General features: G+C 42.8%; 1 protein-coding gene across 1 annotated transcript; it reads left to right on the plus strand.

The window, feature by feature from the left end:
* The first annotated feature begins 3,719 nt into the window (after nucleotides 1-3,719).
* LOC110981814 (galanin receptor type 1-like) lies at nucleotides 3,720-14,100 on the plus strand. Its single transcript, XM_022239757.2, has 2 exons — nucleotides 3,720-5,980; nucleotides 6,102-14,100. Exon 2 carries the CDS (start codon nucleotides 6,168-6,170, stop codon nucleotides 7,272-7,274), a length of 1,107 nt encoding a protein of 368 aa, XP_022095449.1. The 5' UTR covers nucleotides 3,720-5,980; nucleotides 6,102-6,167; the 3' UTR covers nucleotides 7,275-14,100.
* The last annotated feature ends 645 nt before the right edge of the window (nucleotides 14,101-14,745 follow it).

Genomic DNA, 14,745 nt, shown 5'->3' on the forward strand with positions numbered 1-14,745 from the left:
TGACTTTTGAAGATATATCTATCCAGAAATGATCACCAGCTAAATACACCTGTGAAGTCCATTGCCATTTTTAACATGTATGCGTGCCCGCACTGTGTTTTGGTAAAGTGCGCTCCATACAAGAGTTAATGGGCGTACATAAAAGAATAAAATTGGTTTTAGCATTAAATAAATGATATGCTACATGAAGTTAGTGATATTTAATTATATTTTATTTTAGATCATTTCAATTGGACCTCGTAACACCTATTTAATTCAGTGGATTTTTTCCATAAGTTGGTTACAGCTTACACCCTGACTTTTCAATACGTGATACCCCAAAGCTGACAATCAAAATCCCTAAGAACAATAAATTCATTTAAAATGAAATAATTTTCTTGTTTTGCCATCTCCCTCCCCAAAAAGAATGGTCCACAACCCCCATGATTTATTCACTTAAAAGTTGTTCGCATGCATCACTTTGAAAAGACACGATTTTTGCTCACTCCTTTATCCTTTGTGTCGATACGTGGTGCAGTCTCCTCATTGCTGAACTCAAAGCACGTTCATTTCATATTGACATTGCTCACGCGTTACAATTGCCTGCTTGCCGGGCATGAGGCATGGGGCCGTCTTGGAGACGGTAATGTCTCCTCGTTGTCCTGCCTCTTTGGTATTGTGAAGGGGGAAATTAGGGGTGTGGGAGGATGAGAATCGAAGAGGAATGAGCCGAGAGGGAAGCAGACGGAAGGGAGAGGGTGACCGTCTCTGGGCAGGATATTATCGATCAGAATTCCAGTAACATTCCTGCGCAACGGAAACAGCGTCAATATATCAACGTCAGAACTAATGCTGGAATCTTCAAGCCAGCTGCATCATGTGCGATTTCACCGTAACAAAAACACTTGTGTGTAACACCGAACCTGACCCGTCTCGAGTGCGATCACGTCAATTTTGTCATAAGAGCTAATAAAAGAAATCGGAGAAATCAGTTTCTGATGAACTGTCGCCTGTGGAATCAGTGCTCGATCAAAAAGAGGGCTTATGGAATCGGTATACTTAATTAAAAAAGCAAGTGTTCAGAGGGCTATTTTAGATCATTTTCGCACCCACACAAATTACGGGAGGGTATGTCTCTCGGTGTTCAATCCGTGTATCATAAGTATTCACACGTCCTGCTGAACAGCCTAGTTTCATTGTTAGAAAATACTGACATGATATTGCAAATGTTTATTTGTGTATAGTGACTTCACATCATGTCTTACTGCTGTCAGGGTCTGCTTTGATATCCAATCAATCTTCTTATTTATTTTTGACAATGATCGATACATGAATCAAAACAATTCAAAGTATTTAAACAAAATAAACATTGTGATAGAAAGTATTTTTGTGTTTGTAGCTTTATGTCTGGATGATCAGTCTCACTTAATATTGACACACTGAACCCATCTGTCTTTGTTTCCAAAGTCATACAACGAAAAAAAACAACGTATCGAGAGACGCAGTCACATCGGAGCTGTCGTGTTCGTTTTCGTCTGCAGGAAATCTCTATGGATATCCTAACAACAATAACGGAACTTGACAAGAGGCCCAGGAGATATTTGACATTATTTTGTTAGGAAAGCGGCTTCGCTTCATGATAACAAATTAAGACAATTCTTCAGGTGAAACGGCAGATTTGTCACTCTGTTTGACAACCTGCCTCCGAGCACATCCTCCTAGAAAGTGTATCCGTGAGACAAATTGCCGGTCGTGCTCTGGTGTGTGTTTTTTTCGCGGCCGTAGCCAAGACACCTTGCAGTCGCAGTGGTCAGATCGTCCCTGAGTCTCTCGCTCCGTTTAGAAGGGATACACTTCGAGAAAGAAAAAATAAAGGGAGCTGGCTCATTGCTCAGCAGAAACCGAAGTGTTTGTTGTGTCAACATCTGTAATTGCATCGCCCCGGCCACAGTTCACCTGTTTCTACACGGAGGATCGGAGCACACTCAGACGTCCCATAGACATGGAGACACACACAAATCCGGCAGATAAAAAAAAGTAGTGTGATGGTTTCACTCAATGTCCCGTTCAGAAGCAAATATTACCGTACATGCATTTAAAACCAGGCAAAACATTACTTTGGAGCGATCTCTTCCCAGTAATGACATCTTTCTGTGTTTGATGTTACATTTCATCTGGCGTCATTCTAATGGGAAGATCCCATGTCTAGCCTGTGTTGAGGCACTTTTGTTTCGTGAGTCAACAACATGAAGGATTTTGTCCACAGAAATTCTTCCAAATCATTACATAAGAACCACGTACGAAAACATCAGACTGAAATTAATCATACTTCTATTTCAGCTCGGGACGTTTTGCGATTGATGTTAGGAAAACAGATATTTGCCAAAACTTACTTCTATTTGAAGATGGTGATGGTAACTATGACTCCAGGTCAATTAATGTGTTTATTGTTAAGAAAACAAAAGATTCTTGCCCATAAAATCAGCATCTCACTCTGTGATCTTTGTAGATCGTGCCAGCACACTATTACAGAGGTTTCTGAAGTTTAGTTACGCTTTTACAAAGGTCCCCCAAAATTTCATTTCAGTTACCAAATTGTGAATAAGATCGCAGACCATTAACTAAACTGCCACACACAACAACGGTAAAATAATTCCCTCACGTATAAAAAAAGGAAATTACTCCCATTTCCGAAATGTGCATATATACATCATCCCATTCCCATTTCATTCAACGTTTGAGGGGTAAATAGGTAGCGTTTGGGGAAATTTCCGTCCAAAGATGACCATCCCAATAATAGTTACCGTACAGTAGTTCTGAAGCGTGTCACTATTTGGAAAAAAATGCCTTCATTCTATACTGAACAATTTTCCAGGCCCAGTAATGTCGGCAAAAATTCACAGAAATACAAGCTCGCAAACCCTCAGCCGTTCTTTGGGATTACAAACCCTGATGTTCATATCATGGGTCGCAGAATGCTATATCCACCTCGAGCAGAAGCATCCCCTCATTAACTGAAAAGAGCCGCGTTGGTCGGAAGTATTCATTTTGTTGGTAACGATGCGACTACAACGCTTCCGTTTCCTAGTCGTTCATGAACCAGCGATGCTCAATTATTCCCAAAGGAGCCTCCATTGCAAAGGAAATAGCGTCCTCTCTTGGTCCAGCTCAAGTCCCGTAAGCAGAGAATCTTGGTTTCGTTGGCATAGTTTCGGACATAATTTGCGACCAGAACGTAGCACAATGGCAAGCAGTGCAGTATAGGCTGTTGTGAAGACTGGCCAGCTCACTTTCCCTTCGTATCGAGTATCTCTAATGAAAGCGGGTCGCTGTTAACTCCCACAATGACAACAGAAACGTTCCGACCATCAGGATCACGAGTCGGCACGGGCGTAAATCCCGGGGTGAGGGCATAGAATTAAAAGCAGATTGTTAAGAATTTCTCAGACTGCCTACAACTAAACTGAGTTTAATATCATTCAGAAAGGGAGAGCAATTTTTCAAAAACCATAACTATACCATTCTGATGTAAGATCCTGGATGAATGCATTACATTATTACAGATATACTGTACATCTATATCTTGAACATCGCCCCCTTTTAGTGTCATAAGGTGTACCCCCCCCCCTTTCAAATTTCCATGGCCGGGGCAAGTCATCCCCCACAAATCCCCACCCCCCAATTTCCAGCACAAATTTACGCCGATAGGTCAACAGTTAGCTCCGACGTCAACCTTATTTCACGAGACCGCATTTCAAAAACCCACCCACGGTTTCATACATGACAGTAGACCGCCTCACCAGAACGTGACTTTACAAGAAAAAAAAACGGCTTCTTGTCCACTGATGGGATATAACTTGGCTGCTGGCCGGTGCAGCTGGAAAATCTGATTCGCTAGATTTATTCAAAAGTCTGTATTGATGAAGAGTGGGCGGAATGTTGATGCGATATTAGGTTTACGGTAGCGATTTAATCTTATTAACTCCAATTTTAACTTTGGGAGTTGATTGATGGGCTTAATTCCTTTAGCAGAAATGACGGGCAGTTTAAGTGAAACGTATTGACGTTTCAGGCTATTTACAAATCGCTGTTTGTTTGCTTAGCGTGCCACAAACCAAAAAGTCCACCATGCTGGGCACGTACGGATTCTTCGATTTTGCGGAGTCAGGATTCACCAATACATCATGAGGAATTTGGCATGAAATACCCACTTCATGAAAAAACTATAAATGGACGAAATGTGGATAGGTTATGAGAATTCAATTTAGAAAATAAAACGTTTATCACGTCTTATCAGGCAGTAGATCAGAATTCTAACAGACCCAGAAGAAGTTACAGACAACAAGAGGCCAGCCCCCCCCCAAATGTGATTACAGGGCTTGAATAGTGTATCATGGCATTATGAGTCTGGCCCCTTCCTATCTGACAGAAATGGCTTCACATCATTCATGTAGTTGCAACTTTCCTTGAGGGGGGCCAAACGTGAGCTGGGAACAAAATCAAATGGGGAAGCCCCCCCCCTCCTCCTTGATCTGCCGCTAGACGGACTCCCTAATCATATAGATCTGAAAACTTTATGGAACCGATTTAATTTTCCTTTCAACACTATTTCGCTGTCATATTTTTTGTTCCTTATTACGTCGACGTCAAACCTTCATTCAGATTTATGAGTCCTCTGTCTTTTCTCGCTTCTTTCGCGACGTCAGTGTTCGAATTTGTTTTTGTCTTTGACCCAAAGCCTTTGCAGGGAAAGGACATGCAGTTATCAAGATCGTTTAGACCTAGGAATATGCACTGCACGCAGGGCGGTGACGGTTTCAGACATGCAAAATTTTATCCGTCGCTCTACGTTCTCGCTCAGCACCACGAAATTCCTCGTGCAGGTTGTCACTCCCCGGATGGGACCTCGTGCGGAGACCAAAGCCGTTGGTTGGTCTGAGTCAGACATGTGACCGCTGGCGCTCGCTGCGATGATGAGATTACGCGCTGATGACAATAGAGAAGCACATCACTGCTGTTGCCAGTCTAATGTCTCTTCCAACTTCACTTCAGTAGAGTGTTACATGCCACCCGCACAGCAGAGGTGTGTGGGACCATATTGCAAATCACTTGCGTGTGTTCACCTCATCCTATGACGTCGACGGCTGTCGGTGGTAGGCCTACCATAATCGGTGCTCGATATTTTCAGCCCCTGGTTTAGTTTGCGTGTAGGCTTCATTCTGCGAGCACATCGTTGGAATCAGTTTACTTGTAAAGCGTGCTTTGGGAGTGAGGAAATGACTCCATCAGCAGCACAAAACTGAAAAATAGGCAGTTGATTTATTTCTAGGTAACTGAGCAGATTATGGAAGAGATCGAACAGTACCGGAACCCAAGTTCTACCTAAACTTAGCGATTTGTCTGCGACGATCACGAGCAGAGTCGATTTTATCAAAAGACGAGATGCAATGCGGAGAGTTAGCGCCTTAAGGCTCCAGGGTAGGGCGAAATGAAGTCGCACAGGGAGAATAACTGAGAGGATGTTTGTCTCAAGTTAGATTCGACAAAGCTGTGCATGGACATCTCAGTATGTGTACTACATCCACTTCAACCCTTCATCGCTCAACGCTGCCATTGGCGTCACTCTAGCTCTGCTGGGTATGGGAGCTGCACTGTCCTAAGTGATCGGTTGACGCGGTGGTCTCCGTTTCGATTATAAGCCGGAGTCTGGATGGGGATTCTTTTTTGAAACGATTTTGACAGACTGCTGCAGATGTAGATGACCATTCTACATTGCGTAGCAGTTCACTGGCATAACTCTCGAGGTCTCCTGATTCTTCACAATTGCCCTGTCCTTTGTCATAACAACAGTTCGGACGGAATTAAGGTGGCACAATCTTGCCCAATAGCCGCGATTGCAATCTGGAACCGTCAAACGTTCGTTAGCGTTAGCGGCGAGCTTCAATGATGCAAGACGTATTTCCTTTGACGGGTTTGCGATAAGCATTTCTTCACAATCAAGGTAACGCTGGTCTCAAGTTGAGTATTCTAATCATCCGGAGAGACATAATTTTATTTCAACCTCGGGGTTCTGTCATATGGTCCTTTCTCCATCACTTTTTCTTGTCTTTCATTAAGCTCAGAAATTGGCGCAGATGGCTCATCGCACTTTTTAAACATACTGAACCTGTGGACGCAAACGGGGAAGAATGTCTACTGCAAGTGATGAGACGATGAGTCTCGTGGGAATCGTCAACATCTCCACCGGAGATGGACGGAATGACGAAAACGGATCCTTGGGGACCGGACCAGGGGATGGAGAGAATGAAGACCCGGTCAGCACCGTCAAGGTCATCATTACGGTCCTGTTCACGCTGGTGTTTATGGTAGGCGTGCTGGGTAATGTCTTCGTCATTGTGGCCGCCACGGGCCGACTCCGGGGCCTCCAGAAGTCAATGAGGGTCTTCATCCTAAACCTCAGCGTGGCCGACCTGCTGTACCTGCTCATCTGCCTCCCATTCCAGGCTACCATTATCACCCTACCGTCTTGGATCTTCGGCGGCTTCATGTGCAAGATGGTGCAGTTCCTGACCTACGTCTCTATGTGCGCCAGCATCTTCACCCTGGTGGCCATGTCTATGGATCGCTACTTCGCTGTGGCCTATCCGCTCAAGTTCTTCGGCCTGCGCACCTTGCGCAACTCCATCTTCATCATCGTCTCCATCTGGGTTATAGCTTTGGGTTGTTCGGCACCGTTCCTCCGTGTGTTCCTGATACTCAAGGCCGAGGACGAATCTGGGCTTCTCGTGTCTTACTGTGTCGAGGGTGGTTGGGACAACCGTACGCAGCGGAAGCGCTACTACGCCTTCCTCTTCGCTGCCTGCTACATGGTACCCCTGCTACTGATGGTCCTGTCATACGTGCTCATCCTAAGAACCTTGTGGCGCACCTTCAAGCCCAACAGCGACACCGACTCCTCGTCCAACAAGGCCAAGAAGAAAGTCACACTGATCGTCAGCGTAGTGGTGCTGGCTTTCGGCATCTGCTGGTTGCCGCACCACGTGCTATACATGTGGATTAACTTCGGCAAGTTCCCGCTGACAGACGGCACGCTGGCTCTCAAGATGATGGCGGTCACCCTGTCCAGCCTCAATTCCAGCCTCAACCCCATCATCTATTCCATCATGTCTGAGAATTTCCGGCAAGCTTTGAAGAGATGCTTCTGGCGATGCACCAGCACACGGGAACGTACAAAGGTGGTGCCGCATCATTATCGGTTAAAGCTACTCCGATCAAAAAGATCGTTTCAGGTTTGAAAAACCTATCGAAGGTAAAATCTTCAGCTCTATTGTATATAACATTATTCTGATATCATTAGTTGACATTGAAACAATTAATGCCCAATCAAATAATGTATAAAAGAAAAACAAATCCGAAAATTACGACTGCTTGTCTTGAAATCACTGATCACTGGCATCATTTACTGCCAAACAAAGGCCACAAATCATCTTCTGGAAATTTGCCTTAAAGGGCTGACTTAAAGTAATGGCAATCGCTGTTGACTGTTCATTGAATTCGACACAGAAAATGCAGCGGGCTTTATTGCATTATCATGCACCAAAGTAGGAGTCAATTATTGAAAATTATCAGTGGCTTATATATCCCCTACCCACTCAAAAAGTGGATATAGGATATATACCCCACATCCTGCGCGGGATAATTTTACACCCATGAATTTATTATTTAGCACAAGTAAATGACGGTGCATGCACCGTCATTTACTCCTCCTCAAAGCAACACATTGATGTACCTGACATATTTCCTCTTTCCGCAGTTTTACAGCACAACTTCTGATAGCTGAATCCCACAACTGAATCGGGCAAAAAGAATGTTATAGAATGACAAGTATAATTGACCGATTATGCATGGTAACCTATGTACAAAATATATACCAGGCACCAGGTAAAATCGACCAGTGGTTAATTAATTAACAAGTTGTCGCTGATTGTACGTGCCCCTGGTTTTCAAAATGGAAAGATTGTGTGTGTTTTTTTTAAATACTGATCTTCACCGCAAGCACCACACGAAGTAAACTTACTTTTTCTTGCGTATCCTATGGCTAAACGTCAATCTGGAGGACATAATCGTTGGATAATCTTAGACGTCACGTGGATCCATTTAAATATTAACCACGTGACCACAAGTAATATGCGGCATTACGGTGATCATGCACATTGTTGAAGAGACGCTTCTTTATACATTAATTGTCTATCTGTGCTATCTCCAACTGTGGTTTTTTTCGTCCGTCGGTTTGAAGCTGAAAATGTCGATAGCAAGCGTCAGTCAGTACAGCGTAAATAAACGCGTCACTCAACGGCACAAACCCGCCTTTTGGATCAACAAGAAACTGTCGCATTCACCAAATGTTTCAGTTTTCACTATGGCTTTCCGACTGCGCTGAATGGGGCGCTTGTCATCATCTTCCTGACTGGCCGTAAGCAATTTTCAATATTTCCAAATCTTGCTCGAGTTAATGGAGAAAAAACAAACAACCCTTACCCATCGCTTTGGGGTTGGATGTGCAAGTATTCCGCAGCAGAGCCTTGAAAGGTTTTCCAAGGTCTTCGCTGTCTATCTATCTATCGAAAGAAAACTAATGGAAGTCCAGAAATGTAAAGAACCGGAGACGTAAGACTGGAAAAATAATATGATTACTAAATTGTTTTGGACTGTTTCCTTGAAATGAACAAGTAATTATGCACCTGAATATACCAACGGTGAATTAGTTTAATAGTACGCTACAGCATGGATGTCAGTTCAAAACGGATATATTTCTTCGGGATTTAGGGGAAATAGTTTAAGAAATCGTATTCGTTGAGGTTATGCAAATTAATCGATGAAATGACTGAAATGCTTGTCACTGTTGAAGTCGAGATCATCACGAGACCCAAACATACAACTACAATAATTGCAATACTGGGTTATATTGCATGTCATCTAGTCCTGATTTGAAAGGAGTGATTGTGACATTTTTCCTTTCAAAAAAATTGTGGAATTATGGGTATTGCCCATCGAGTGGCTATGTGCTTTTAAAAGTCATCCTGCTTTGAAGCTTGTGAATTTGATGTATTTTTTTATGAGGTATGAGGTATAATTAAGAGTGTGGGTGTGACATCCCTGACATTTTCGGCTCACCTTCGTGGCTGGTGGTGCATACCCTCTGTTATGACAGGTGCATTAATAAACTGATCTACGGTCCAAGTTAATGCTTCTTGGCAGGTAGTATAACCGGCGCAGAAGGTCAAATCGCGCCTATTATCATCTCAAAGAGTCTCGAGCTCAAGGCCAGCTACTTCTGTAAGGGGCACCCTCTGGCATTTTGCCGTTTTTTCCTGATCAACCTCTTGTATGATGCTTTATGGTGACTCTCGCCTAAATGCCCTCTTGGATTGCTGTACATTAGGCCAAAAAGTGTCCGGTTTCTGGTCAGCGAGCGCGTCGCAGTTTACCTGTGCTTTGGCAAAATAAAAAAGTTTTTTATTTGGTATAAACGATGTCCAGAAGCTGCCAAACGGAAAATTTTGACCATTTTTAGTTTTGGATGGGGTTCGGTTGAGTAATATGTGCAGTAGAGGAGTCCCATTTATTTAGCTGGGTGCTCATTTATTTAGCCGGGTGCTCTTTTTCAGATGACGACGTTACTGAATTATAAATCTACATCTGAGAACCACCAGACGAACGAGGTGGTCTTATGTCCTGTGTACATGTACAAGTTGAAAATGCTTTTAAACAGTTAAAGTTCAGGGGCGAGAATTGCGTGCACATGCAGTCGCCGCGATGGACATCACGCGTCATCGTGCATCATTTCCAGAAAAAAGAGAAGGGAAAAAAAAAACCACGTCGCCGCACCACTTTTGGAGCCAAGCTCTGACCAGAAACCGAAGCTTTTTTTGGCCTTATGCTCTTATTTCCGCTCGTACTTAACCCTGCATTGTTGATTTGAATGTTACGACGCAGCGGCTAAGAACCAAACGAATTACTGCAATATGTACTCTAACGAAAATGTACTGTATAATTTTAAGATCTTGATATCATCTGGTTATCTGGTGAATACTGTATGGTTTAATTAATACCAACTTTGTTCTGAGTTGGCTGAAGAATTCATTCGTTATAGAGGCGCATTATGCGCTGTAGACAGATCAGAAATACCGACATATGGGCCATCAATCAATATCAAAAATCACTGCTCGTAATTCTGGCTGGTAACACCCGTGACGCTTTCGCTTAACACATTTGCAAAGCACCTTTCAGGAAATGAACCCCAGATGTACATTTGAAAAAGGAGGGTGTAAGATCTGCGCCTTGTTCCTCCACCTACTAAAACTTAAATTAACGGATCTACCGTGGCTACGGATTTTGAGCACCGAAACGTTCTCGGGTGACTACTGAATGGACACACGCACTGCTCATCCAGGGAGCTGTAATTTGCAAACAATTCGAGTGAAAATGCAATTATGTTTTGTCCAACCGCACGATCTATTAATACGCAGCCATCACAAGCCAGTGAGTGCATAATGTCTATGGTTTGGAAACATATTTGATAATTTCGCAGTGCTTGTAGAAATATCCGTGCTCTTAAACACGGTTGTGATGCTATTACGGAGCAGATAATGGCCAAAATATATGTTCATAAAATTAGTCCTTAAATAAATGTCGGGCACCAGTGAAAAGAGCTGTATTAGGTACAATACTCTGCAACATACAAGATAATTTTTAGATCGTCAGGACTTTGTATTGTTTTCCAACGCTAATAATACAATATAAGAAGTAGCTTACAATGTCCAAATAAACTTCTTATAAAGGTACTTCTTTTCGGTACATTATCTATTAAAGCGTATTTGACGTGCATGCTATTATTCGAGAAGAGTACATTTATATTAATCCGTGAATGTTATTTTACTTATGCAGTTGCAAATGTACAGCTGCCATTCGAATTGAAACATCTTCCGTTTAAACTTTGGTCGGAATTCATTCAACATAGGCCCTACCAAAATTTATGGAAGATGTTGAGACGTGGGTAAAAATCGCTCTCAGAACGGCCACATGCTCGCATACCGGACATGCTGTACCAACACAGGTGCTACGTCATGATTGAACAGGGATGCGAAGTGGATGTCCAGTGGCAAATCACTTAAGACGGGATCACACGGAATGGTGGGGTGCTTTATTTCACCTCCAAAGCCTGCCACATTCGCGAAATAACAACCATGTGACAACCAGCGCCCAGTGTTTGCGATTAAATTGGACAGAAATCAACTTTTACCCGCACAGATTGCAAACTGAATGAATTTATCGTACCGACTCGCCGTGAGCCCATTTGGAAAACCTGTGGCAAACCTAGTTACAGTGTTTTAGAACACTAATTTTTTTTTTCCTTTTTATTCCCAGAAATGGTATTTAAAGTTGAGAGTATTCATCTGATGAAAGAAAATTATGATAACACTACAATGGTACGCGACCATATCAGAATCAAAAACACTCAGAAAGCGTTCGAAAGAAAGATGAGGTTAGAATATTGTGAATAATTGGCCGTGTAAACGACGACGAGGAACTGAAGTTGGAGGCTGAAGGAGACTGATATCAAATCAGATCAGTTAGACCAGGTCTGTGGGATCGATTTATTGAAGCACGTGTGATGAGAATTTATACTGGAACGGAATAAATCAGATTAAGTCCTATCCAAATGAGAATTTTGAAGGATTACATTGCTCGGTGAGAAGAGAGACTGTGTGCCGGGGAAGAAAGAAATTTTAATTTGCTTGCCCTTGACAGCTGGAGACCAAGTAGAGAAGGGGTGATCGAGAAAACACAAGACAAAGAAAGCCATGGATGGAGAACGGAGACACCGTGCGAGATGTGCTAATCACAGATGAGCAAGATGATGAGGGTGAGTGTCCGGGTCTGTTGGGCTTCGGGAAATTGTCTCGACATATCAATCGCTACACCAGGTGGCGTTGTGTTCCGGAATGCATACGCACTTTCACACCATTCCTCTGTCCGCCAGCGAACAGATAAAGGAAGAAATAAATGTCATAAATCGAGGTGAGGAAAAAAGTGCATTGCGTCTGGCAAGGCGCTCCATGCCTCAGTCTGTGCTGTATAAAAACGACAAAATTAGGTTATCCCCTCACTGAATTACGCAGCAATGCACAGTTGGATGTGTCTTGGGGACCGCGCGTGAAAAGTGGATGGGAGGACGGTTATAAGTGAACACGCACGAAAAGTGCACAATGTGTGGTATGGATGATTACCGGAACAACTGATGGGAAAAAGGAGGGTGTGGTGGAGAGGGAGTGAAAGAAAACGATGAGAGATTTTGAGGGGAAAATGGTGCAGAGGCCTGAAGGGCGAGGAATCGTGGTGTAATTGATAACCATTTACTAGGGTCTGTTGGAAATGAACCTTTCAGAGATGTGATGTTTTATTGTAATTTATGAGATTTGTTGCTCTGACTGCCATTTTGTATTCCATGTCTGCATTTCGAATACACAGACGGAGTGTCCAATACCTACCGACTCTCCATTCACACTAGCATCTCAAATGATGGTAAATTTTCCCTCTTTTTTCATTACCATGTGGAAAAAATCATTAATTTTTTGTAAAGGTGTCTCTTTTCTCCTAATATCGAATTGGTCAGACAGATGAGGAGCTGTGATTTTCACTTTGTGTCTTGTTATTTTTTGTCTTATTAATGGTTAATGTGTACATTTAATACTCTCCTTTTTGTAATGATAACTATTATCAGATTTGATTGTTTCATGTCTTGACGTAATCGAATCTATTCAGTGGGCCTACTGGCTGGTTTTCACAAGCGTGCTAGAAGCAATCTTGATGGATAGACCTATTAAATCTGGAACGCAAACCCCAAAGGTGATGAACGACGGATGTTTCTTCGCGTCTTAGAGATGCCCAAACTAGGATTCTTTAAGCAAGCCCAGGTCTCCCTTTCTCTCTCCCCCCCCCCAGCCCTTATGGGAGTGCAGTTTAGATGAACTCTTAGCGAGGGACAATTTGTGAGCGATGCGGGAATAATTTGTCCCGGGCCGCCTGGCCATTCCGCGCGCTGTTGGGTGTTGATGACGACTCCAGCGTGACGCTCATAATAATTATGCGGCAAACGTGCCCACTGACGCGCCGCTGTGCTTTCATTTTTCAAGAAGTTCGTCTACAAATAATTTGTTTCAGTCCGAGAAAACCGTTGCAGAAATCAAGCCTTCAAAACAAAATAGACAGATTACATCAAGACATGGAATGCTCCGTCCGTGAGTAAACTTAGATGGAGGACAATGATACTGAGCTTGAAGAAACCGGTAAAGGTCCTGTTGTGGGTACAAAGCTCGAGTCTTGAAGTATGGTACCGATATTGCCCAAGCACTTACAGTGTGGCTTAAAAGTGAAGTCCCCACATGAATACGGGAAGCAATTCAAGTATCTTGGTATACCGTTAGTCCAATTCAACTCACGAAATGCAATGTTTGCTCTTGAAACATGTAGGCTGTTTGAGTTTGAATAGGCTTCCCAAATCTACCTGGAAAAGTTCGACTCCTGGAGCTTTCAAAGGTTGCTCAAGGAAAACTGATTTTTAGAGGTAATACGAGTTTGTAGCTCTGTTTTCATTCCCAAATACTGTTTTGAACTTTCGGTATATACGAGGGAACATCGATAGTTTTTACTCTGGGGTACTGAAGAGAATGTTGTGGGTGGGACCCGCCCCACCCAACCCTAGTGGAAAGCCTTGAGTGGATCTGAACGAAAGATTGAATGGTATCTTATTTGGGATGAAAACATGACCTTTACTCAACAATCACAAAAGATTCTTCAAGGAATATTGTAAGATGTAAATAAAATGTATTTTATCGCTCCATATACTTAAACATATATTAACGAATGTATATTAGACCTCAGTGTAAAATATGAAATATATTTATTCGTGAGACTTGTTCACATAAAATGTGCATGTAAGTAATAAGTTGTATAAAAGAAATGGATTGAATGATGGAAAAACGTGGAAACTCGTTATTTTTTCGAAGGGTCACAGAAACATGCAGGCTGCAAAATTCAAACGCAGTCACCGAAAAGGTATTGTCTCTCTCTGCGACGCCTTTATTTAGAATATGTTTTTATTCGTGTTGTGTCATTTACTGATGAGTAGCTTCGTGTCCACTCAGCCTTATTTTCGGTGTCCCGTCCGGAGACTTTACTCTTATTTCAGGGTGAATCCACGGCGCCTGCGTGTCCCTCCCCAATCGCTTCTCTAAGCTCATTCAGGAGGAAGCGACTTTCACATATACCCTTGCCAGACGGATGCCAGAGATACATTTCCTTAGAATTTTGCACGTGTCTATGAGCCCCGAGCGGGACCAAGAGAGGGCGCAATTTTCAAAACAACAGCGGTTCCTTTGGTGGGAACTGCACTTCACTGGTTCACCGTTAGTATGAAACGCACGTGTAACGGTCACGTTGCCACCAAGAAAATGAAAACTCCTCCCCATTAACATGGCTTTTTTCAACCGATAGGGGGTGCTAATGCTGAAAGCGGATAAACTACTTTTTTTGACAACTTAGTAAGGTCATGTACATCGCTCATCTTCAGTGTCACTAGTTTGAAACTTTCTACTTTTTGTTCTATTTTGAGTTTTAAAACATGACCAAGTTTGACAGGATGAACGAGAAGCTAGTTGCATAAATTTGTGCCAGGGGAAGGGGGATTGGGCAGTTATTTGAAAA

This window comes from Acanthaster planci, linkage group LG07 (genome assembly GCF_054643075.1).
Source record: "Acanthaster planci isolate LZ-2023a linkage group LG07, COTS_SCS, whole genome shotgun sequence".
NCBI lineage: Eukaryota > Metazoa > Echinodermata > Asteroidea > Valvatida > Acanthasteridae > Acanthaster > Acanthaster planci.